Raw genomic sequence first — 26,982 nt, 5'->3', positions numbered from 1 at the left:
CTCACTGTTAAAATGTTAATTTTCTTTAAAGAGCTATATACTAAGTGCTTCTTACTAATTATCATAAAGATTATTCCTAAAGAAACAAGTGATAAATCTAAGAAAAATTAAAGCCAGGTGTCTTCTCAGTTTATAATAATATTTGTCACTTTATTATTTCTGCTCTCAAAAACAGGTAGTGATCTCTTTATTCTGATCCTGTTAGAAAAGAAAAGAAAGGGGAATTTTGTGTTACAAGATTTTGTTTTTTATCTGAGTAGAATTTTTCTCTTAGAACGAGAATTAGCACTTAGGAAGTTATCTTAGACTGATTAGAACTCACTCCTGGTTATCATTAGAAAAGAGTTCCAATGTTATGATTAAAAATACCATTACTTTCTGTCTCAGCTCTTACTACCTGTTGATTGGCGATATTTTTAGAATTGAAGATAAAGAGATTTTTTAGGTCCCAAAGCATCCCTTTTTATGAATGCATGCATAATGAAAGTAATTAGTCTTTTTGAAATCTAAAACTTTAAAGTATAGGGATTATTGCCTTTAGCATTAATTTACTGAACAGATTAGTAACCCAGAGCTTAGATATTTGTCTATAATAAGGGGAAACATCAACTATGGAACTGCACTGGTAGTTCTCTCTTGTTTGTTGTTTTAAATAAACAGAACTTGAGCTTTTCTTATTCTGTACTTCATTCTTCTTTTTTTTTTTTAACTAGAAGATAATTTATTAAATATTCCAGTGCAGTGTGGTTTATCATGTAGAATAACAGATACTGTACTACATTTTAAAAGCACTGTGGATTCAGCAGATAGCATAACTTCATAAACCGTCAAGGCAATATGACTCCTCATGTTTTACACTGTTAGCAAGGAAAAATTGGCCTACCATGTATTAAAGCCTGTCACCTTCTCATCCCTGGCTTTTCCAATTAAATTTAACTCCCATTTTTTCCTAGTGGACCTATTTCTTAATGTCTCCATCTTAGTGTGAGGTTACATATGCTGCTTTAGGGAATTCCCTGATAGCTCAGTTGGTAAAGAATCCGCCTGCAATTCAGGAGACCCCAGTTCCATCCCTGGGTCGGGAAGATCCTCTGGAGAAGTGATAGGCTACCCACTCCAGTATTCTTGGGCTTGCCTTATGGCTTAGCTGGTAAAGAATCCGCTGGCAATGCGGGAGACCTGGGTTCGATTCCTGGGTTGGGAAGATCCCCTGGAGAAGGGAATAGCTACCCACTCCAGTATTCTGATCTGGAGAATTCCATGGACTGTATAGTCCATGGGGTTGCAAAGAGTCAAACATGACTGATTGACTTTCACTTTTATGCTGCCTTAGGAGTTGAAATATTCTTTATTATTTCTTACAGAATTTTAGGGGTGAAGATTATGACTAAGATAATTACCCCATGGCATGTCTTTAAATTCAAGCTTATGTTTGGCTATGGAATTCCCTAGCTACTAAACAGTTCCAGGTTCTTAACTGCCCTCCGTCTAGCCGCGAACTGAGGCAGCTTAGCACACACGCACATTTAGTCAGTACGCTTTCACTCAGTATGTTGTTATGTTCTAGGATACAGAAGTATGATTAGAATGACTGTGACCCATTTTGGACTGTCTTAAAGTGTGAAATCTCGAATATTTATCTTAGCTCTTGGATCATTTGCAGTAATCTGTTATAATACTAAATTTCTTTTAAGATGGCAACACCATTTTATTGATTCATGGTGTTTGTATGCCCAGATTCCTCCGTGCTTATATCTAGTCAGTTGCTTCCATCCTTGTAATTTATTACTGTTTTAATTGTTCAGTTTTATTTAATGAACATTTTTAAAATTTAGGTTTGCTTTGGTAATTATGCATGTCATTGAGTTTGCTCCTAAAAGTAGTTGACTGGTGTTAAAAGTTTATCTTTAACTAAGTCTATATAGCCAAATGTCCATCTTCTTAGTGGTAACATGGGATCAGAATTTCCAAGATTTATGTAATAATCCTTGGGGAAATTCCTTTTGATAAATTATGGATTTATTATATCAAAGCCTTCTAGCACTGTATTATAATGTATGCCATTATATCTCTTGTTTGCGACTTAAAAAGATGTTTTATCTTATAGACCTAGAAATGCATGAATGTCTTAGACTCATAGGGCAACACTACCTCCTTCCTCTCTCTCCTTTTGTTTATACTTTAAAATCTATGTAATTCAGATGTAGCATTTTAGTTGTATATGCCATTATTCCATTTATGTAATTATTTGCTTTTAAATTTTAGCTAATTTGGATAAAAAGATACACTGTGTGATGAAGGAGACTACTACAACATAAAGAAGAGCAATAGAGGAAAATAAGCAACTGGTAGAGAATAAGAATACACAGTACCGTTTCTTAAGTATGGTTGTTCTCTGATAAATGACTTAATTTTCATTTTATAAGGCAGATTTTAGACACTGATCAATATTTAAAGGTACTCTAAAAAAAACAAAGTGCCTAATTTAAAAAGTTTTTCTAACTTTATAAAAAGACTCATTTTATACCCAATTGACAACCAATCAGTACATAGTAATTAGTAATCTGTGTTCAGTACTGAGAAGGTTAGTAGAGTTAGATTTCAGCTGAATCTTCATTACTTTATTATATTAAAATACAGTTAAGATTTACCATTTTAACCATTTTCAAGCGTTTGGTGACGTTAAGGGTATTCACATTGTTGTGTAACCACATATCACCACTATCCCATCTCCAGAGCTTTTCATCAGCCCTAACAGACTCTCTGTACCCATTAAATACTAACTTCCCATTCCTCCCTTTTCCCAGTATCTGGTGATCATTATCCTAATTTCTGTGTTTTTGAATTTGACAATTCTAGGTACCTCATATAAGTGGACTGACTCCTATATTTATCCTTTTGTATCTAAATTATTTCACCTAGCATATTTTTAAGGTTCATCTGTATTGCAGGACATATCAAAGTTTTATTCTTTTTTAAGGCTAAGTAATATTCCATTGTACACATATACCACTATTCCTTTATCCATTCATTAGTTAATGGACATTTGGATTATTTCTTCATTTTGACTGTTGTGAACAGTGCTGCTGTGTACATTAGTGTACAAATATCTGTTTGAGTTCTGCTTTCAGTTCTTGAGTATAACCCAGGAATGTAATTGCTGAATCATATGGTAATTCTGTGTTTAATTTTTTTAAGAAACTTGCCAATATTGTCTTTCTCAGCAACTACACTATTTTATATTCCCACTGACAATGCATAAGAGTTCCAGTTTCTCCACATCCTCAACCAACAATTGTTATTTTATTTTATTTGGCCACTCTGCTTGTGGAATCTTAATTTCCCAACCAGGGATTGAACCCCAGGCCACAGCAGTGAAAGTGCTGAGTTCTAACCACTGGACAGCTAGGGAAATCCCTTTCATGTTGCTTTTGCTAATAGCAATCCAAGTGGATGAAGTAGTATCTCATTTTGATTTTAATTTCCTTATGATGCATTTCTCTCTGGTGTTGAACATCTTTTCTTATGCTTATGGACCATTTGGTATCTTGTTTGCTGAAATGTATATTCATGTGTTGAACTGTAGAAGTTCTTTATATGTTGTGGATGTTGGCCTATTACCAGATATATGAGTGCAGATATTTTCCCATTCTGTGAGTTGCCTTTTTATTCTTGCAATAGTGTTCTTTGATGCACAAGCATTTTTAATTTTTATGAAATTTAATTTGTTTATTTTTCTTTTGTTGCCCGTGCTTTAGTCTTGTGTTTTTTTAAGAGGAAAAAATACCTTTTAATGAAGGAAGTATTAATGAGACAGAAGAGAGATTATGTAGAGTGGTCACAGTCTAGAGAGATGAAAAGTAGACTGTTCTAACTGGAAAAGAAAACATAATTTCCTGTGTACTGACTGCAGGATGGTAAAGCTAGGGAAGGTTGAGTCAGGAATTAAAGGGGGCTTTAATCCTCTGCTGAGGTGGTTTAGTTTGATTTGAAGACATCTGGTGCCTTTGGGAATGCAGTTACAGAAGGGAATAATGCCAGAACTTTGCTCCAAAGGAAAATTCATGCTGCTCTGTACAATGGACTAGAAAGGGTTATAGTGTAATTAGCCTGCAGAAAGGCTGTGGTCATGGAAATGGTATTACTACCTTTTGAGTATTTAAAGGAAACATTTAGGTGTAATTTGCTCTTATGTTTGCTATATGTGGTAATGTTTTTCCTTCTGCTTGTTTTCCAAATAACGTCTTTTGAGGACAGTTAAGACCTCCATTTTATCCGTGAGCTTTTAAGAATGGGTTCTTTGGTGGGACAAAAAGAGAGCTGGAAATTAAGAACACCCAAGAACAAATAGACTAGATTTTGAGTTCTAATTACAGGTCGTTGTATTTATTACACTCTAGTTTTATAAGCGGTTTCATAGTTCCGAATCAGAATGTCTGTTTTGGAGCATTTCCCTGGGATCAGATACAGATGTTTAGATTCCAGACTCATTGTTTCATTGGAATGTATTGGCCAAATGTTAATATCTGTGTACTTTTGAATTATTAAGAATTGTTTATAGTTGAAAAACTTACTGCAAAGTGTGCTTACAGCAGTTCTGTCGATATGCTTTCTGCTCTGATGACTCTAATGATGTTGTGACTGGAAGAAACTTGAAGGTTTTTTCAAATAGGTTTTAAGGGGTCGAGGAAAAAGTTCTTTCAGATAATTATGAAGGGAGTGTGTATATCAAAACACAACTCAATGAAGATTATGTCAGTATACATACATAATTAATTCTTCACTGGCTGTGACAACTTTGATCAAATTAATTTGGAAATTTCTGAAGGTTTTTTAAAGTTGAGAATCATTTGATTATGCTCATCAACTTAGCTTTCTTTTTTTTTGATTCATATGCTTAAGCCCAAATGATATGTTTGTTTTTTTCCCCTTATTTTTGCTTATTTTCCCCAGACAATTTTAATATACTTCTCAATTTTAAGGCCATAAAATTTTGAAAGTAAGTATATGATCTTTCGGTAATCTGAGTTATAGATGGATGGTTCCCTCCGCCCCAACTTTAAAATATGTTGATTTATCATTGATATGTAGATTAAATGTAGAAGTTTGCAGCTTTTTAATTTGTGTTTTAAGAGTACTTTCTATCAAGACAAAATATATATAAAAGAAAATCATAATCTGATGATATGTTTGCTTTCTTTTAAGTTATTTCATTAATAATTTGCAAATGTACTACATGATCACACATTTTAGTTTCTTAGGACTTCACTCTGATTAATTTTCTAAAAAATTTAAAAATTAAAAAAAATAGTTGACAAATATTTCTGTTGATGGGGGCAAAATCAAACAAATCACTTTTATTTAGCAGTTTATTTGTACTCTTAAAATACATTGAGAATACCTTCACTGTGTAAAAACTAGAGTACCAAACAGTATAAAACCTGAATTAGAATCCAGAACCTAACCATGTGTATCATTTACAGTTTAATGTGCTGGGCCATTACATTTCAGTATACTTGATGTTTTAAGAAAATAATGAATTGAGGGGGGCCATAGGCTGTATCAAAGGCTTTTAATCAAAATGTATAGAAGATACATCCATTGGAAAAGTAATTTCATTTTTACAGCAGATTGTTGGCATTAACGTTTTGGGAATATTCTCAAGCATTAGGAAGACTGAAAGCCAGTATGTCTTCTATAGATTACTGATGTGATGTACAGAAGTAGGAAAATGTTCTCCACTACCTATTTTTGAGCCATTATGTGTTAGTTCTTAGGCATTAGAAATTTTAAGAGGTTTTCAGTTTAATGGTATTATGAAAGGAAAGATGAATGGGAAAGTAGGAGGCATGGATTTTCTTCCATTAAGTAATAAGATTAATACATACATGCATATGCATTCATAGAGGCAGTCATTCTTCCAGTGATTTACAGAGCAGCTGCTATTTATGCAAAGCCCTGGTAGAGTTACGAGACATAGATTTGACCCTGTGAATTTGTCAAGGAAATTGTAGTTAGGCACTTGAGACACGAACTCAAATTAAGGTATAGAGAGTAAAGGAGTAAAAAAATCAGAAGAAAAATTGAGATAAAATGTTCAGGAGTTAAAATGAGAGGTTATTATGATTAGTATACAAAGAAGCATGATATTGACTTGATTAATGAGACTGGGGAAATTTTCCTTCATTTGTAAAATCCAAGCTACTGGGGAGCATCAGAGTTACAAATTAATCATTGAGTAGGCTTCTTAATATTATCTTGATTCTCTGCCACTAAGTAATTGCATTTTCTTTAATATCTGTTTATCTGGTTTTCTTATAATAGAGTTTACTGAATAATAAGGGTTTACGTTAGAATAGCCAGTATTGAAATATAATTTAATATTCAATTTTTCTTGTAACCTTTTTGCTAGTAACTTACTTAACTTTCCACTAAGTTTACCATTTTTTTTTTTACTATATATTTTTACTTTAAATATCAGGATATCCATTATCCCAAACAGTACAGGTAGAATTTCCTTCTCAAACAGTGGTTAATTGTTTGTGTTGATTTTTGTAAATATCCATATATATCAACAGTTTGTATCACAGCTAAGCTTCAGAAAACTGGAGTATTGAAGGATTTATTTTTCTTTTTGTTATTTTTTTTTGGAGATTATTTTAATCTTAAAATTATTATTGCCAGATTCTTTTTTTATTAAAAGAATTTTGAGCTCTGTATAAATAAAATTTTAAAAATAGAAAAGTCAGTATTAAAAATTATAGCTATTAAAAACATACATTTTTCATTGTCTTTCAGTATTATCATGTGTTGAAGTTGCCTTTGTAAAGGTGCTTTAGGTCATACTTAACTACTTTATGACTAAGTCTCATTTTTTTAAGAACTTGGTTAAATCATTAAAATTAAAAAATAATATGTAACCATGAAACCGAAGTCAGTAGGTAGAAATAAGGTAATACAAAAAAGTTAAGCATACTTCCTCTGTCCTTTAGTCTTGCCGCTCTCCCCAAAGTTAACTCTTGGGTTGAACAGAAAGTTCAGATTTTTCCATGAGATGTTTTGGAAAAACCCGAATGAACTTTTGGCCAACCCAGTATTTTTTTCCAACTTGGGCTTCCTGGAAATTACCTATACATACAGAAGCTTGCATATGTTATATACTTGTTTACATAAGGTATAGCATTCTGTATACATAGTTTGCGCTTCTTTCAGTGGATGGTGTATTTTGGAAATCATTACATAGAAGTACAAAAATGCCACAGTATTTAATTATGTGAATGCCCCTTAACTTATGAACATTTATATTTTTACTAATACTTTACTTTATGAACAGTACTGCCATGTATTCTTGTACAAACACTGCTTGCATTTTATCCTGTTTAAGATATTGTGTCATAGTCAGTGTGGATGAGGTAAGTTTATATAAAGATTTAGATATTCCTAAAATACAGGAAGTTTCATTTTTTTACTCAAATGATGTAGGTGCACTTTTTACATTTTAAAAATGTAAATAGTAATATGTGCTTATAGAAGCACCGTTGTAAGAAAAGTAGACACTTTTCCTTTTCCTAAATTGGATTTCTATATTTCATGTGTAAAAGGTGAGATGGCTGTAATGGTCTTAATGTTTCACTTTTGAGGGCCAAAGGGTAAAAGATCTGCCAATATTTAAAACTCCTCTGACTTCTTCAGATTTTATAAGCAGAAAATGTTATTTAAAGAAAAAAAAAAAGCAAATCAGTAGGGTAGGATTTTCTAAAGGTACTTTGGTAGCTTTTTGGTTTTTAATTTCCTTTGAGTGCCACCATTTCCTCAGTGTAGAGTTTTCATTTGCTTTTATTAAAGTGAAAAATGGCAAACTTAGATAATTGCAAACACTTAATGATACAAAGCACTTGACCATGACACCAAGCAAAGGCAAAAGTATTTTATAGAATATCAGAGTTTTCTTTGGTTTTTAAGGAGGTAGATCAACTTAATTCATCCTATTATTTATGTGATCTTCCTTTCTGACTTAAGGAAAATGTTCTTTGATTTCAGACTTTACTTTTCAGATTAAATATTGCTTTTGTACCTATAGACTTTTTCTTAAGTGATTTTCTTGGACCCCAAATATTTTGGGGGTGATACAGCCTAGGTTAGTTTCAAAGTGCTAATGATAGTTCATGTTAATTGGAAAAAACAGTGATGTTAGTGGTTTGCAGTCTGCCTCTCTTCCTGTTCCCTTGGAGTCGCAGTAAATTCTAAGTGCTGTACCAGAGAGGCTCATAAAGTCTAGGTCCTCAATCTGTAGTACTTGCCATCTTCCTATTGCTCTTCCAGCTGCTGAGTTCTGTTTTTGCGTAGGTTTCAGGCATGCTCAGAAATGCTCAGTCAAGTCAACATATAGACTTCATAGCCCATGGTTATCCCCCTTTTAGGGGCACAGGATCCTTTCCCAGATTCTCTTGCTTTTTCAACAGTTGTTTTTTTACAATAGATACATAGATCCAGATGTTATCAGTCCAGATCACGTTAGATAAACAGGCAGTCTGCTTGGCACTTAAAGAGTGTCTGAAATAGATAGATGTGAAGCAGCACAATGTAGTGAATTTCATCAGGGTTTGTGTTACGGCCTGGCCACTTTCTAGATATGTGACATTCAGAAGCCACTCAGCTGTTTTGAGCCTCAGTTTCTCCATCTGTTAAATGGGAGTACCACTGACTATGAGCATTGGCTGTAATAATATACATGGAATATTTTGTTTACAGCCTGGCGTATTAAAGGCATTTATTATGTCGTTTTTGTTTTTCATAATATTTTTTGTTCATCTGTCAGTGTTGTATTTGAACCTCCCTCAGTCCTATGGGTTCTGTTTTTTCTGTCTTCTGTTTGCCTTTTAAGGACTTTGTGATTCTCTTTAGAAGGTATTGCTCAGCATATGTTTATTGAGTGTGTGCCAGGCCCTGTGCTAAGTATGTAGAGATAAAATAGTTTGTCCAGAGCATGAAGAATTTGTGGTCTGCTGCTAGAAAATAACGTGTGTGTCTGAATAAGTGAGGTTCAGGGAAACTCAACCTCTGAATGTTGGAGTGTACCACGGCCCAGGCCTGCCCTGTCTGCAGTACTTGGCTATGTTAGTGACCTCATCCAGTATTGTTGCTTGAGATACCATCTGTATGCTAAAAACAAATCTCTAGCCAGAACCCCCTCCCTTGTACTCCAGACCTGTGTGTCTATTTACCTTATATTTCCACTTTGATATCTAATAGGCATCTCAAACTTGTCACGTCAAACCAAATTCTAGGTCTTCCTCCTCCTCCCGCCCACTTGTTTCTGCCTCAGCCTTCCGCTTCTCCCGTCCTCCTTTCAGTGGATCTGGCCCAAACCTTGACTATAATGTGATTCTTCTCCTTTTCCTCTCTTAATCCACACCCAATCTAATCACCAACCTGTTGGCCCAACATTCAAAAATACATTAAAAAAATAACCATTCATACACCCTCCACAGCTGTCACCCCATCCCACAGACCAGGATTGCTTGTAGTGTTGTTGGAGCCTTCTGATGGGTTTTCTGGAGTCTGTGAAGACAGTAGCCTTAGAAAGGTAAGTCAGATCCTGTCACTTAGGCCCAAAAAACCTCCAGACCTTTTCCATCTCAGTAAAAGCTCTATCCCTCTCAGTGGCCATTCAGAGCCCAAGCTCTGATTGCTTGTCACTCTCAGACCTCATCTGCTGATTTCCGGTTCTCCCTGAGTAGAGGTCAACTGGCTTCATTGTTATCCTCTAAACTAGCCAGTGCTCCTGTTTACCTCAGTCCAGAATGACTTTTTCCCCAGATTGTTTTACAGTGCACTTCCTTATCACTTAACAGGATTTTGCTTCAATGTCGTGGCCTACCCTTTACCACCCTATTTAAAATTGCACTTTCCCCAGTATTCCCTACCTATGTCTTTTAACTACTTTTCTATATAGCACTTACTATCCGATGTACTATACATATACTTTTATATTTTAATATATATGTTTATGTGTATTTTTATTAAATGGGGTGGATGAATTCTGGGAGCTTAGAATGAAGGCATCTAATCTTGGTGGAAGGCTCACTGGAGGAGATGATTCCTAAGCCAAGAACCTCCAGACAAGGGGTATGCTGGAACTACCTATTTGTTCAGTCACTAATTTCTGTCCAACTCTTCGTGACCCCATGGACTGTGGGTGTCCAGTGGTATTCTCAAGGCTGGTTTACACATGGATTAAGGAAAAAATTGTACCTTAAGAGTAATTTCCAATGCTAAAACCAGAGGCATCAGCTATGGAAGCAGAGGTGGATGAAGTCTGGGACTAAAGCCAGCTCTAGAGTTGAGCAGGGGGTAGACTGTAGAACTGTCTTGGGCTGTGGGTTAGGAAAGTTCCCTTGGGTTACTTCTAGGGACCTGAGGACAGGTTAAGATGGGTTTTATGTATGTTCTGGAGCTACTAAGGAACTTCTGTGGAGGAGCCCTTGCATTTATTCACCCAAATATTTTAGTGCTTGGTACCTTCCAGGTACTATGTACATACTAATCACTGAGAATATAATAGTGAAAAAGACTTATCAATGGGCTTTCTTTCTATGGTAAAACATGAAACACACATGCAGAATAATTAAAAAGTTGTATTAGATTGAATCATGTAAAATTCCCGATACTCAACCATCTTTGACCTATAAAAGCAAGAAATTTATATTATTATGAAAAAAACAAGGGAGTGAGTTGGGGAAAATAAGATAATTAGGGTAGGAGGGTCGGAAAAAGTCTCTGTGAGGAAGTGGCATTAAAAAAAGGATTTTAAAGTAAATCAAGACAGCAAATGTAAATGCCCAGAAGGATCAAATGAGCACAGTGGGCCTGATGGGGAATCCTCGCCTGTCCAGAGAGGGCTCAGCTCCTCAAAGCAGTACCCTCAGTGCTGCCGGCCCTTCTGATTCTCCAGGAAAAGCCAGCAAACACCTTTTCTAAAAAATGTCCAAAGAATAATGCTTTAAACATGTAAGTAGAAATGTAATTTTATGTGAAATCTCCCAAAGTTTGCACCTCTTTATTTCAAAACATTTAGAAAACATTTTGCAAGCCAAATAATGTGTCTCTTCTCCAGAAGTGGCCCACTGGACACTGCTTTATAAGCTTTGCTTTAAAGCATTCCAAGGGGAGAGAAAAGCATGTGCAAAGAACTTGAGGCAAGAAAGGGCTTTACTGATTCAAGGAACAGGAAAGACGGCAGTATGTCCAGAGCTAAGTGAGCCTGAGGGAGATGAAGTTGGAAAGGAGCCAGATCTCAAGGAGCCCACAGAAGCACAGGGCAGAAGTGGAGGGACAGACGTGCAAATTTAGTGCGTGTCAGACAAGCATACACCTTGGGACCATGTGCCTGGAGGGAGGGACACCCTTTCCTAATCTGTAGGATACCATAAATGCTGGAGGTGTCCTTGAAGGTAGGTGCACTGTCCCATTTCCGACTTCAGTAACAAGCTTTCCTGGTGGCTCAGACAGTAAAGAACCCGCAGGAGACCCTGGTTTGATCGCTGGGTTGGGAAGATCCCTTGGAGAAGGGAATGGCAACCCACTCCAGTATTCCTGCCTGGAGAATCCCATGGACAGGGGAGCCTGGTGAGCTATAGTCCATGGGGTCCCAAAGAGACAAGACTGAGCGACTAACACACACACACACAAAACTTGCCCAAAGGCAACCATAATGGCAGAGTGTGCCTTGGGTTTGGGTTTCTTTGAATTGAAAGTCGCCCTCCCCCTGCTTTTTAAAACTGTAAAAGGTTAAGTTTCCAATTGAGACATTGTCGCATGACTGTCCTTTGGAGGATTTTCCTGTCTGCATAACTTAATGAATTCATTAGAGGGCAAAGAAGAAGGCTCTACATGTTATACTGAATACAGAGTAACACTGACCTGGAGACCAGACTACTCCACTTCTCGTGTGGGCTAGTAACGCCAAGCTGTAAGAGCTTAGTGCTCTCATTTTCAAGAAAAGGTGAGTATAGCTCAAAGATTTTAAGTTGAGATATGTGATTTATTCTTGTGAGCGTGAGAAAGCATCCTTTTATTTTTATTGAGTGTTAAAGCCCTCAAAATCAAATGGGTCTGTGCTCAAAGGATCTTAGAAATCTTGTAGAAAATGAAATTTGAGATGAAGATGGTTATGCCTAGAAACAGGTCGTTTCAGCTAGTTAATAGATGTTAAATAAAATATATTTCTGGAATTTGGTGAGCAGGACTTCAGTAATAAGACGTGAACTTGGTCTAGAAAAACATTCAAGAGACTGAGGATCAGATTGCCTAGAGAGTTTTCAGCCAAAGAGGAGCCACGGAGGAAGGCGGCTGCAGTGTGAGGCCTGAGAAACAAGTCTCTGTGCAGCCTTGAGACAAGTTCACACTTTAAGTGAGCCACCTGAGGAAATGCCTGTGGAGATTTCTAAACTAACTTCCAAAGCTAAACGTGATAGAATATTTCATTAAAATTCACCAGCTGCTTTTTGGTCACTTATTAGAATATTTGAAGACAGAAAGCAAAATTAAAAACATTCTTCAGATGCTCTGTGTCGGTAATTTGCTTTATCTTGTCGATAAAAAATGGTTCTGATTTAACTTTCCTAAGAATTCTTTTAAACTATTTTAGATTTTTGCCTGTGGAATGAAAAGGAAAATTGTACTTTTCAGAGAAAAATCACTAGGATTATATTTCGTTTTGAGGTTAGTAGACTGTAATTACTGAAAACAGTAGGCGTCGTCAAACTTTTTCTGTAAATATATTAAATATTTTCAGGTCCAGATGTTAAATACTTTCAAATTTGTGTGCCAGGTAGTCTCTGTCACATCTCACAGCCCCGCTGTTCTGGCACAAGAGCAGCCACAGGTGTATGTGAGTGAAGGAGCCTGGCTGCTTTCCAGTGAAACTTCATTCACAGACACTGAAATCCGACTTGCTTATAATTTTATGTGTCATGAAATCATATTTTGACTTTTAAATCATGGTCTCAACAAAAAAAAATAGATGAACTGGACGGTCCTTGAGCCATATTTTGCTGACCTCTGAATTAAAGGATTTTAAAAATCATTACATTCTTCCAAGGGCCAGTGATGCGGCTTTCTCAGCTGTCTAGATTGTTTATTTCATGGTAGAGGGGTTTTATTTTGTAATAATGAAGAGATTTCCTTATAAAGTTGAAAAATTTCCAGCAAGGATTCTCAAACTGGGTACATCAGAATCATCTGCAGACTTTGTTAAAATGCCGATTTGCAGGGCTCCTCCCTCCCAAAGTTTCTGATTCAGCAAGTCTGTGTGGGGCCCAGGAATTTGGATCTTTAACCAGGAGGCCGATGAGGCTGTTCTGGGACCATACTTTGAGAATCACTTATTTAGAATGAGGGTGTGCGACCCTGTGGGAATAACACAGTTGGCTTCTTTTATTCAGTGTCCTCAGAGTAGCTATTGACTTCTCTACCTAGAGGATTTGAGACTTTCAAGTTCTAATGATTAAAAGACCAAAGATAATTGGAACCAAATTTATAACTCCCTATTATAGTATTTTTCCTCCATCGATTTCTAAAAGTTTTAAACATACACAAACAAGAGAGTGCTTTTCAACAGGGTTAGGGAAAGGAATATGCCTAGGAGAAATAGGAACAAAGAAATATTATATAGCACGTTTTCTTCAATAGTATTATACTAGTAGTATAATACTACTATACATAGTAAATATATATATAATACTCAGGCATCAGGTTTTAAAATAGTACATTCCCAGTCACTTTGGCATTCTGTATTCCTCCCCTATCACATCACCCTTTTCTTTGATTTTAACTGTTTGTATCTACAATATGTCTTCTTTTGCATGCATAGGAACTTTACCTAATTTTGATTACACACACGCACACACACATCTCTTTTGATGAACATAGCTGTGTTCATTCATTTTCACTGCTGTGAAGGTGTCTGTTTCATGAATGCACTACTATTTTTCCACTCCTGATGATGCCCACTTAGATTGTTTCTAGTATTTTTTATTTTACAAACAATATAGCCTGAAATCTTGAGCATGTTTCCTAGTAATGTGAGCAACAGTATCTGCACCTAGGGAGGGGAATTGATCAGTTACAGGGGCATCTTCAACTTTTCTGCGTAAGCATCAACTTGTGTTCAAAGGAAGAATATATCCACACTGACTTGAGCACACTTGCTATTACTAGGTTTTTAACTTTTTGCCAGTTTGAAAGGTTTAAAATGTGCTTTTAGCTTGCATTTTCTTGATTACTAATATAGTTCAGAATTTTTCTTAAATTTATGGACCTTTCATGTCTCCTTTGAAATGGCTTTTTTTGCCTGTTTTCTTTAAAAGTTTCTCCACCTTGTTTTGATAATAAAGTTCTGACTAGTTTTGACCCTTTCTTATTGTTCTACATAAATTTTAGAATTAGTTTAAATACTATGGGGAAAAAAACCTTTTTGTTGGAAATACATTAATAGATTAGTTTGGAAAAAATTACATCTGTACAATACTTAAGTATTCCTAGTCATGAATATGTAATATCTCTGCGTTTATTTATGTCTTCTTTAATACTTTTCAGTAAAGTTTAAATTTTCCCTTAAGATCATCTATTTCTTTTGTTAGACTTATTATTAACATCTTATTTTTACTATCTTTTTAGTAGTTACATTTTAAAACTATTTGTGGCTGGTATATAAAAATGAAGTTGATTTTTGTTTGCTGATCTTATATTTAAGAATCTTGCTCAGTTCTTACTATTTGTCATAATTTGTGAAGCCTTTTGGGCTTTCTGCATAAATAGGCATCTTCTGCAGTTAGTACCGTTCTCAGTCTATCTTCTCAATCCATATAACTTCTTTTCCTTATCTACCAACTTGGTTTGACTAAAGCTTTTGGTACAATGTAGAACATACATGCACCTCATTTCTGATTTAAAAAGATCCTTCTAACATTTGCCATGACATATGTTTGCTGTTTTGGTAGATAACCTTTATCAGGTTAATGAAACTTCTTTATATATATATGCCTACTTTGCCAAGAGTTTTTCTTAAATAAAAAGGATACTTAAAATTTGTCAAATGCAGTTTCTGTGTATTTTGAGATAATGTGTGTGTGCTTTTTTGTTAGTATATTGAATTAGTAGATTTTTCTAATATTAAACCAAATTTCATTCACGGGCTAACTTAGTATGATTTATGTCCTAACCTATGGCTTGGCACTCCATGAACAGAGTCACCTGTATTGTGAATATCCTGCCTCTCTGATTTGTATGTATCTCTCACTCACAGCCCCCATCCCCATCGAGTTGCTGTGTTTCTTAGAGGGCTTTTAATTTATGGTGCCACCTGGTGGCAAGCTTTCAACATTTCTGACACTCTTCTTCACCTTTTCTCTTAGGCAACTGCATGCGTGGTTTTCTCTGTTATAATTGTAACCCCTCATTTATTTTTATTTTCTTTCTTATAACATTATATTTATTCACTTTACTCCCCAATCCTCCTTTCTCTTGCTCTTACGAAAATTTTTGTTCAGTACACTCGTGCAAATCATTCTCTTTCCCTTCCTTTTCCTTCTCTCCCGTTTTGTTCCTTTATGGGTACTGTAAATCTACTTCATGCTTAAGAATGATGAGAACAGTGCTGGTTACTAGGGGAACATATACAGCAATACATTGTAGACTGACATTTGGTACAATAAAGTGCCAGCTCTGCTAACCTTCAAAGTCTGAAAATACTTAAAATTTTCTGTAAAGTGTTCTTAAATTTCAAATACTAATCACCCTCTAATTAATTCCGCCCATTTAACATCAACGTTCACCGTAAAGAATAAGTTGTGCAGCTCCTTTGTTTCAGTGTTTCTGTGATCCTTTATCCAAGTTTGAGAGTTCTACTGGATTTTACTACAAAGACTCATGTGTTAAACTGCTTGGAAACCAAACTAGTCATCCATAACGTGGTTTCCATGGGAAACAGCCCATCACAGCTGCCCTTTTGATAAATAACCCACCTATAAGATAGAGATTATCAGTAACTGAGTTTCCAATTGCTTAACCCTCAAGCATATAAAATACGGTAAACAATATTTTCCACTCTCCCTGGTCATAAGACTAAGACTAGTTTGTGCATAATGGCTGAAACTATTAGAATTCTAGCATCTCTTTAAAAGAAGATTTAAAGTTATTCTTGTTTTCACATTGTAATAACTGTGGAGATTCAAAAGTGATTGAAAAGGAAAAGGTTAAAGATCAGACAGGAGATTGCTTTGGCAATTTGGTTACAAGACAGCTCTACAGAACGCAGGGGACAAGGGTGCGTCTGTACTATAGCGTTGGCTTCCTTCTGTGTTCTTTTGCTGAAATGCGTTCTAACCTTTCTATGTCTCTTTTAAAAGGTGGGGACCCAAACTGTATGCATTGTTCCAGATGCGTTCTTGCCAAAGCAGTATAAAGCAAATGTAACAGTTAGGAAGAAGGCTCCCTCCCTCACTGGGTAAGTACAATTGGCAACAGCTTCCCAGTAGACCTGCCACACACTCTCCACTTAAGAAATGCTGGCAGGACCCCATAAAACCTGAATCTGTGCATCCACAGCCCAGAGCCTTTAGTCTAGTGAAATGCCAGTCAAAAGAGTTGACCCAGAGCCAGCCCTCCCCTCCCTCTGCAGCACCTAATCTCACCCACTCTAGATTCTTTCTCAGTTGTTTGCCTCTCTTCGGCTCTTTGCCAATCAAGAACATTGAGGTCAGATAGTTTACTACAGTGAGATATTAGCTGTAATCTCCGTGAGGTGTAGACGTGCTACCTTAGACTGCGCTCTTATTTGTGAAAGAACCCTCTCGATGTGGAGTATCACCGTGCCAGCTCACACATATGATACTTGTGCACTGCTGGAAGAATTTCTTTTTTCTTGTTTGAAAAAGTGTTCATATATACTTAAAAATGAAGTGCCATACCTATATATTAAGTAAAAGAATTCCAGAATTGGTTCGTAAACCAGATTAGTATTGTGCATTGATCGCAATTTGGAAATATTTAAAAATCATTGATCAACGTGATTACCATAAGAAATTGCTTCAAAGTTATATTTCGACTCATCCCATTTCTAAATAAAACTACAGCAGTACAGTTTATCTTATAGATCTTAAATGGTACATTTGAGTCCCCCCAACTTACTGTTTAAACCTCCCCAAATTCTACACACAAAACTCTATGTGTGAATATATTTGAGACAATACTTTAAGATGTGGAATAACTGTCCGTTATTTTTTAGATTCTTTTCATGTGACATTAAACAAATGGTGATATATTTTCATTAGCCTGGATAACTCTTAGAAATGATTTGCTTCTTTGGCCTTGATATTTATTTATTTTCTAATCCCAAACTCCCAATACTTCCCTTTCCAACTCTTACTCCCCTTTGGCAATCACAAGTCTGTTCTCTATGTCTGTGAGTCTGTTTCTGTTTCATAGGTTTGTGTCATAATTAGATTTCAAATGTAAGTATGGTATTTATCTTTCTAACCTATTTTGCTTGGTATTATATCTCTAGTTCCATCCATGTTGCTGCAAATGACATTATTTCTTTCTTTTTAATTACCTTGACTTCTGGATTGCTATGAATTGAGTTTAAGCTCATTCACAAATCTCTGACATTCCATGACATCCCCAAAATATTTTCATTGTTTTGAAATCCACTCGAAGGGCTTGTTTTGAAAGGCATGTAGCTGTTTGTGACTCCATAGAATCTAGTTAATCTTATTCCTGATATTTGAGCTAAAATCCTTGGTTAAAACATGTTCTGAACAATCCATAGATTGCCACAAATAATACTGTTCTTAGCTATTCATCTTTAAACTATTTCTTCCAATGCAGGCATTTATGTAACTGTTTTCCATTTTGGAAAGTAGGAAGTCAAGAGATACCTGGAATAACAGGCAAGTTTGGCTTTGGAGTACAAAATGAAGCAGGGAAAAGCTAACAGAGTTTTGCCAAGAGAACACACTGGTCATAGCAAACACCCTCCTCCAACAACATAAGAGATGACTCTACACATGGATATCACCAGATGTTCATTACTGAAATCAGATTGATTATATTCTTTCCAGTCAAAGATGGAGAAGCTCTGTACAGTCAGCAAAAACAAGACTAGGAGCTGACTGTGGCTCAGATCATGAACTCCTTATTGCAAAATCCAGACTTAATTTGAAGAAAGTAGGGAAAACCACTAGGCCATTCAGGTATGACCTAAATCAAATCCATTACAGTTATACAGTGGAAGTGAGAAATAGATTCAAGGGATTAGATCTGATAGAGTGCCTGAAGAACTGTGGACAGAGGTTCGTAACACTGTAGAAGAGGCAGTGATCAAACCATCCCCAAGAAAGATGTGAAAAGGCAAAACGGTTGTCTTGAGGAGGCCTTACACATAGCTGAAAAATAAGAGAAGTGAAAGGCAAAGGAGAAAAGGAAAGATATACCCACCTGAATGCAGAGTTCCAAAGAATAGCAAAGAGAGATAAAAAAGCCATCCTAAGTGAACAATGCAAAGAAATAGAGGAAAACAACAGAATGGGAAAGACTAGAGATCTCTTCAAGAAAATTAGAGATACCAAGGGAACATTTCATGCAAAGATGGACACAATAAAGGACAGAAGCTGTGTGGACCTAACAGAAGCAGAAGATATTAAGAGGTGGCAAGAATACACAGAACTATACAAAAGAGTTCTTCATGACCTGGATAACCACGATGGTGTGATCACTCACCTAGAGCCAAAAATCCTGGAGTGCAAACTCAAGTGGGCTTTAGGAAGCATTACAAACAAAGCTAGCAAAGGTGATGGAAATCCAGCTGAGCTATTTCAAATCCTAAAAGATGATGCTGTGAAAGTGCTGCGCTCATTATGCCAGCAAATTTGGAAAACTCAGCAGTGGCCGCAGGACTGGAAAAGGTCAATTTTCATTCCAATCCCAAAGAAGGCCAATGCCAAAAAATATTCAAACTACCACACAATTGCAGTCATATCACATGCTACCAAAGTAATGCTCAAATTCTCCAAGTCAGGCTTCAATAGTACGTGAACCGAGAACTTCCAGATGTTCAAGCTGGATTTAGAAAAGGCAGAGGAACCTGAGATCAAATTAACAACATTTGTTGGATCATAGGAAAAGCAAACGAATTCCAGAAAAACATCTACTTCTGCTTCATTGACTAAGCTAAAGGCTTTGACTGTGGATCACAACTAACTGGAAAATTCTTAAAGAGATGGGAATACCAGACCACCTTACTTGCCTCCTGCAAAACCTGAATGCAGGTCAAGAAGCAACAGTTAGAACCAGACATGGAACAACAGACTGGTTCAAAATTGGGAAAGGAGTATGTCAAGGCTGTATATTGTCACCCTGATTGTTTAACATGCAGACTACATCATGCGAAATGCTGGGCTTCTTGAAGCACAAGCTGGAATCAAGATTGCAGGGAGAAATGTCAATAACCTCAGAGAAGCAGGTGACACCACCCTTATGGTAGAAAGTGAAGAAGAACTAAAGAGCTGCTTAATGAAGGTGAAAGAGGAGAGTGAAAAACCTGGCTTAAAACTCAACATTAAAGAAACTATAAGATCATGGCATCTGGTCCCATCACTTCATGGCAAATAGATGGGGAAACAGTGGAAACGATGAGAAACTTGATTTTCTTGGGCTTCAGAATCACTGGGAAAGGTGATTGTAGACATGAAATTAAAAGACACTTGCTCTTTGAAAAAAAAGCTATGACAGACCTAGACAGCATATTAAAAAGCAGAGACATTACTTTGCTGACAAAGGTCTGTCTAGTCAAAGCTATGGTTTTTCCAGTAGTCATGTGTGGATGTTGAGAGTTGGACCATAAAGATGGCTGAGTGCCAAAGAATTGATGCTTTTGAACTGTGGTATTGGAGAAGACTCTTGCAGGTCCCTTGGACTGTAAGGAGATCAAACTAGTCAATCCTAAAGGAAATCAACCCTGAATATTCATTGGAAGGACTGATGCTAAAGCTGAAGCTTCAATACTTTGGCCACCTGATGCAAAAAGCCGACTCATTAGAAAAGACTGCGATGCTGGGAAAGATTGAAGGCAGAGGAGTAGAGGACGACAGAAGATGAGATGGTTGGATGGCATCACCGACTCAATGGACATGAGTTTGAGCAGGCTCCGGGAGATGGTGAAGGACAAGGAAGCCTGCCATGCTACAGTCCATGGGATTGCAAAGAGTCGGACACGACTGAGCGACTGAACACCACCAACAAAATCCTTCCAATTGAAATTTGCCTGATGTTTTGCAATTTTTCCTCATTGATTTTCACGCATTAACGTTTTTGCTTTTTAGAGTGAATCCTTTGAGTGAGTTTAATTCTGCTATTCCCATCGGACGTAGGAAAAGAAAGTTTCGGCATGACTCACACAACAAGTCAGATCAAATGACAGACATTTTGAATTGTCCAAAGACAGATTTATTAAAGGATCAAGGGAGTTGGCAATCACCACATCCTTCAGCTTGAAAGGTCACACAGTTGTCCGCCTCAGAAGAACAGCTGGGCCCCTCCTTAGCTGACTATAGTGTTATTGGCCAAAGGAAAAAGACAGGGACTTCTGATAGGTTTCTGGTCCTGCGGATTTCTCTATCAGAATCCTCACCCTCTTCCTTGTGATTGAGCGGTCCTGAGGGATTATGATGGCGAGGAATTAGAGGTGACATGGATAGCCATGGACCAACGAACTATATAGCTGGCAGGTGTCTTCAGGGATAGAACACCTACAGCCTCGGGTGCCAGGCTGTATCGGAGTCATGAATCAGCCCCAGAGGCCTCTCGTTGTCTGGTGCATTCAGACCCACAAGCTTCTTGTTCTCAACCTTTAGGCCTTGTCATTTCTCTGAGGTGCTAGGCTGGTTTTGGTTTAGGAGGCTGTGTTAGACTTGATCTGATGAACTTTCCTGGACCACTGGTGGTGGGGGAGGGGGAGTAGCCTGAGGTTGGTAAGACAGAACTGGTGAAAATAGTGACTGATCCTTTGGGCACACCTGTCTCACGGGCTGCTCAGCTACTTCTCCCGTGATTCACATACAAAGGCTTATCAGACTGTGACGTGAAGGGGAGTTTGTTTATACCATGATCTCATATCTGCTTCAAGATTCTGGATCTGAACACTGCAAGTTCTATCATGTTAGATTGCTTCTGAGACCAAAAGTAATTCTAGCAAGGCTGAGGTCAGAGTGTAGAGTTTGTGGAACCACCTTTGTTTTGTTGCAACATGTGTATCATTGTGTTTCCTTTGTGGCATTCCATCCCCCTTCATAATTCAATAGTAAACTCAGCCTTGGCTAGGTGTCACTGGAAGGGTGTTCCGGGTCGTGCCCTTTTCAGCCCTATTATGGTGATATATAAAAGTTTCGTTTTCTTCTCTCTTGCCTAATTTTCCTCTTCACTTTCTGTGTCTTCATGCAGGCCCCTGGCATCTGACACACGGTGAGCTTTAGGATAAGGTCATACCAAGACATGCCTGATGATTTGAACGTCTCTATCCCCCGAAGTCCAGAATCTCAGCTGGAGCCCAATGGACAAATGTTCCCTCAGTCAGGGCTCTTGTTGATGGTTCTACTCACACCTCATTCGACTGTTGGCTTCCCTTTTCTTGCTATTCTGTCTCTCTCCTCACCCTTCTCGATTGTCTTTCCTAAGGACAGAGCTTAGAGAGCTGGGCCAGGACAGGAGAGCTCTGCATTGCACCCGAAAGTCCTAAGCCAGCATCCTGTCTTCAAGGCTCCATCTTTACAACAGATGCCTGAAGGCATAGGCTTCTGAGAACTCACTTTTTTCTGCATGACTAGCTTGTAAGCAGGGATAAGCTGAGAGGATTTCTAAGAACTTTCCATTAAAAATAATGTATGTGACATTTTTGGCTTTGAACCGAGAGCAGACTCAGTGGTATACAGCTCTGTTTCCTGGCACACATCTGTGGAATATGGAAAAATTGTTGCAACACTCTCTTTCATTCCTGGCTGTTTGTATAACTGTACATAAATGTAGCAATAAATATATTCTAACATCAGCCTGGGGCAGTAGTTTCTGCTTGCTTCTGCACACTGATGGTGGGCAGTGACCACCACATTCTCGAGGAACGGCCCAGTGACCAGCGGGCTTGCCTGCCGTGTCTCAGCTTCTCATCTTCTCTGATTTCAGAGTGTTAGCTTGGAGTTGGCCAGTGCTTGAGAAAGAAGGCTGAGGGGTGTGGTGGCAGAGCTGGGACGTGAAGCCACATTATTAATTCACTAGGTGGCACTGTTCCTGACACTGCCAGGTGGCTTGAATGTCTGAGGACTGAAGCTTGGAGGATTGGGTGACAGTTTGCAACGGGAGTTGGCTTTTTCAATAGCCACTCTTACCTCCTTGAAGAATGTATTGTGCTGAAATTATATGACAGGTGCTCACCGGCCAGGCACAAAATCACCCCTTAGAGACTTTCAGAAAAACCACACAAAATATGCCAGCATAATATTGAATCTGTCCCTGATGTTTTTCAAGGGCACTAAGTAAGTTTGGTTGTTTTAAAAACAGTGCCCTTCCAAAGGGGACACATAAACAACTTTTTTGTTATGCTGTTTGTCAGCTTTCAAGAGATATCTGTTCCCAGACTGGTCTCATAATTTATTTGAAGTCTTTGCTTTATCAGGCGTTTTTTATAACTTGAAAGATAACCACGTACTTTGTGTGGCTTCTTATCACATTGCGGTTTCCCAGGCCGCTCCTTGATTACAAGTGGCAGGTGGTGTAGAAGCATTCGGCCTTAAGGCCTGGGGGTGCAGTGGAGCCTGAAGCAGGGATCCTGTGGCCAGGGTTCTCAGGCAGCACTTGAGAGACTGCTGTTATGTGTTAAAACAATGCAGACTGAAACACTTGAGGAAATCACCTGTTGGGGCCTTTGAACCACTGATCGGGTAACAATCCAAACAGTCATGCCAGGTATGTTCTTACTTTCACCTTTTAATAGAGCCGTTGGAGACCCCGAGGCTCGAGGTCAACAGGGAAAGAAGGCACAGCATGGGCTGCTGCTACCGCAGCAAATTCCCATGTGCTACCATCAGACAGATCTTTCCACACAGAAAGATCTGGGTCTGGCTGTGACTGCTGATACAGGGGGAAATACCAGAAAAGAGACAGGATGAATGATCAGTCGCCTCTGTTACAGTGCGATAAGAGATAAACACAATTATAGATAATGCCATATAACCAGACGCTCACAAGCTTGTTCGTGGCGCTGGGGAGGGTTGAGGATTTTCAGCTTGTGGGTGTCAAGCCCAGGCACGGGTCATGGTGAATACCCTGGACGGGTCCCTACAGTGCCCTGGGCCTCAGATGCTTCTGCCAGAAAATGAGATGTTTGCACTAAATGTCTGAGACCCTTTCTGTTCTTTGGGTTAGGAAGGGAGTTAGCCTCCTTTGGTCATGGGATGGCACAGGTGGGCAGCTGGGAGCTGAGGAGAGTTTGAAGCGCGCTCATTTTCAGGTTATAAGAAATGCATGAAGACAACAAGCTAAAGCAGCACCTTTGTCAAACCTCTTATGAGGAAACAACACACTCAGCTCTCATTTCCCGTGGGAGAGGAAACGGGCTGGACCTCATCGTGAGCTCTCTGCTGCCCGGGGCAGGGAGGCTGCGGTCTACGCCGGGCCCTGGGACTGACGGGTGAGGAGTTGAAGCCTCAGCACAAGAAGCCCCTTTTCTTCAGGAACTGCTCACCCCAACAGATGGGGCGATGCCATGAAGAGCTCAAGGCCCCTGTGAACTGCTGGACTTCAGTCCTGGTCAAGCCGAGCTGTCAGGGGCATAGCCACTCAAAGGGAGAAACGCTGATCACTCCCAGTCACAGGAATGCCCCAGTGGGCAGCACAACCTTTGCCCAGCAGAGACACAACTGTCTCTGGCACAGCGCCTCTGCCCCCTTGGCCTCCGTTGGCCCCCTCCTTCCTTTCCAGGCAGGTGGGACAGGTCGCTTGAGTGGTGAGTTTCCAGAGGAGTGGTGTCCCCACTCCTGTTCCCTGTCCCCAGGAAGCACACCTCATCTTGGCTCCTCCATGCCCTAGTTCCCATGAGGCAGGCCCAGGCTCCCGCGCGAGACGGGTGTCTGTCGAACTTGGGATTCAGTATTAGAATCTGCCTGCAATGCAGGAGACCCGGATTCGATCCCTGCGTGGAGAAGATCCCCTGGGAAAGGAAATGACAGCCCACTCCAGTATTCTTGCCTGGAGAATTCCATAGACGGAGGAGCCTGGCAGGCTATAGTCCATGGGGTCGCAAAAAGTCAGACAGGACTGAGCAACTGACACACACATTAGGGGGCCCAGTTGCCTTAGGCACAAGCCCAGATTCTCCAGCACTAGCTTCATCAGTGATGAAGGTGATCTTGTGAGTTTCGCCTGCTTATGATTTTGCTTTAATTCTCAATTTCACTCAGTGGTTTTACTTTCAACTTGAGCAACATCTGGAGGGTTTGTGAAATCACAGATGTCCCCCACCCAGAGTGTCTGATTCTTGGGTCCAGGGTGGGGCCCAGGACTGGGGACCACACTTACAGGCCCGGGGGCACAGAACAGAGAGGAGTTCTGTTTACTGGTGTTGTCAAACTCCGGAACCAAATGTTCCCAAGGCTGTCTGAGTCAGCGGGGTGCCCTTCACTCAGCTGGGGCCAGAAAACATTCTCGCAGATCAATGTCCACTTCTAGCCCACAGCCTTGGGCAGCAACAAATGGTTGTGGATTATGCGCATTTCTGTTCTGAGTAAAACATGAGAGGAATCAACTCCAGCCATAAATCAGCCTGAAATATTGATTTAAAAACAGAATCCAAGACATGGAGGGTTCTCCTTTGATAAAAGGAGAAAAAAAAGTTGCTGCTGTGCCCGCCACCCCAGCACCACACTGTCTCCCACAGGACTGAGCGGCCCTCTGTTCTGCCGGCCAGAGAGAGGCTGGGCCCCCACTCCCTTGGCCGCTGGTTCCCTCCACCCAGCTCTCCTTGCTGTTGGGTCTCTGCCTTGCCCCAGGCCCTTGGCAGAGTATTACTGCAAACGACAAGGTTTTGCTTTACAATCTGAAAGAGCTGATGCCTCGCAAAGCCATTTCTTTTCCCCTGGGATGATACAGTTAGCCCCCCTCAATAAGAGGGGAGGGCTGTGTGGGCAGAGCTGGCGGTGGTTGCAGGAGGTGGTGGTGCACTTTGACCCCACACCGAGGCGGGAAATTGAGTTTGTGCCTCCCATTCAGCAAAGAAGGCTCAGGAAGGCAGTCTGGCGACACTGCTCCCTGTTTCAAAGAACACAGAGACCTGCAAGATGGGCCAAAAGTCAGGAACCACACCCCTGGTGGGGCTCCCCCGGCTCCCCCCAACCTGTGCCTCCGGGCACTCAGGCCGCTAGAGATGGTCGATCCTTTAATGACTGTACATTAACCACAGAACGAGAGCCTGTGGCTGGATTCAAAGGTTCCCTGCACCTCCGCTTTAACCACTTGGCATTTCCCACTCCCAATCTGGGAAGAGGATTCAAAAGGCTGTAAATTGTTAGAAAGATGTCGCGGTCTTCTTCCCCACAGCCACCTGGTGGCCTCAGCCCCAGGCCGACTCTGGCTGGGGCAGGTGAAGGGGCGGAGCTGAGAAAGCTCCCCCGCGGGGAGACTCAGAAGCAGGAAGAAAGGCTGGGACGTGCAAAGCTCTGCACCCTGACGGGGAGGAACCTGGGCCTGGCGGCCTGGTCCCCGAGCTGGCCCTGGGCCAGCGGCCTCCTCGGGGGCCCCCTCGGGCCCCTCCCGCAGCTCCCCACAGCTGAGTCCATGACGCTCGCGGAGCGTGGACTGGGACCTTCACTCCCCTCCGCTCGCCTCCCAGCCTCATGTCACAACTGCGAGAGGCGCTTTGTCCCGAATTTGTTAATCTGGGAACAGACACGGCAAACCGATAAATCTCCTCTGGAGTTTACTCATTAGCGTTTCATGTAGTCATAAATTGTATTTGCCGTCTCCCTTAATCTCTTCGCAGGCATGTTTGAAACAATTATTCAAATGAATGAGAATTACATCTTCAGAGAGTGGAGGGGGAGAGGAGAGCTGGCCCGCGCCCCGGACCCCACTGTCCGGCGCCTGCGGCCCGAGGGCGCAGCCCGCCCCGCGCTCCCTGCCTGGCCGCGCAGACGGAGGCCGCGGAGTGGGGGCACCGGAAGTCCATCGCGACGTTTTATTTACCTTCTCTCAGCACCGTAATTCGGGCCTCATCCGTCTCCTGGGAATTTGTTCGACAACGAATTTAACTTTTCTATTTCTAATCTCACGCTGAATTTATGCAAATAGAAAGCATGGAAAATGCAAATGGCAGCTGCCTCACACAGAGGCTGCTGTGTGCTCGGAAGCCCGTGTCAGGAATCTGAAAGCTAAACGGGGCTTTGAGAAGGACACCTGAGGGGCACTCTGTGCGTGACCGGAAACGTTAGAAATGAGCGCACTGCCTTTTCCTCTCGAGGCCTACAAAGAGCGCCAAGGAGTGGACATGGGGGTCCAGACTGTAAAACCGCCTCCACCCACCACAGAACCGTTTTGCTCATCGGAGAGGCTGCAGCCTGGGCCCTGGGCCTAGCAGCTGGGCCAGGGCCAGTCCTCACAGGCCTCCCGACCAGCAGCTCTCTGGGAAAACTTTCCTGCCACACAAGAGACACGCTCCTCATGACTCCACACGAACCAGCGTGGACGGTGTGGGTCGAGTGAAGTTCTGGTGCAGTTTTCCAGGTCTTGCCCCGCCCCCAGGTAAGTCTAAGAATGTACAGCGGCTACACAATGCCACAGGTGTAGCATTCCTCAGAACTCGACTTTAATAAAATAACACATCTAGGATGATCATAGGTTCATTCCTATTACTGTCTTGCAGCAGAATAATAAGGAAAAAGG

General features: G+C 40.0%; 1 protein-coding gene across 3 annotated transcripts in view; it reads left to right on the top strand.

The window, feature by feature from the left end:
• Window positions 1-26,982, top strand: part of RDX (radixin) — a 129,596-nt gene that overhangs the window by 77,688 nt on the left and 24,926 nt on the right. For 2 of the 3 annotated variants that reach the window (XM_081543510.1, XM_081543511.1), the window contains 2 exons: window positions 16,410-16,507; window positions 21,499-22,102. In XM_081543510.1, coding sequence (XP_081399636.1) covers window positions 16,410-16,476 — 67 coding nt within the window. In that variant the 3' untranslated portion in view covers window positions 16,477-16,507; window positions 21,499-22,102. Of the gene's footprint in view, window positions 1-16,409; window positions 16,508-21,498; window positions 22,103-26,083; window positions 26,842-26,982 lie in introns of those variants that run through there. The other variant, XR_014069230.1, reaches the window with a different exon arrangement.

Source organism: Giraffa tippelskirchi, chromosome 11 (genome assembly GCF_054371585.1).
Source record: "Giraffa tippelskirchi isolate mGirTip1 chromosome 11, T2T-mGirTip1v1.2.pri, whole genome shotgun sequence".
Classification (NCBI taxonomy): domain Eukaryota; kingdom Metazoa; phylum Chordata; class Mammalia; order Artiodactyla; family Giraffidae; genus Giraffa; species Giraffa tippelskirchi.
The sequence above is the reverse complement of the archived record's forward strand: the minus strand, read 5'-3'. Positions and strand labels throughout refer to the sequence as shown.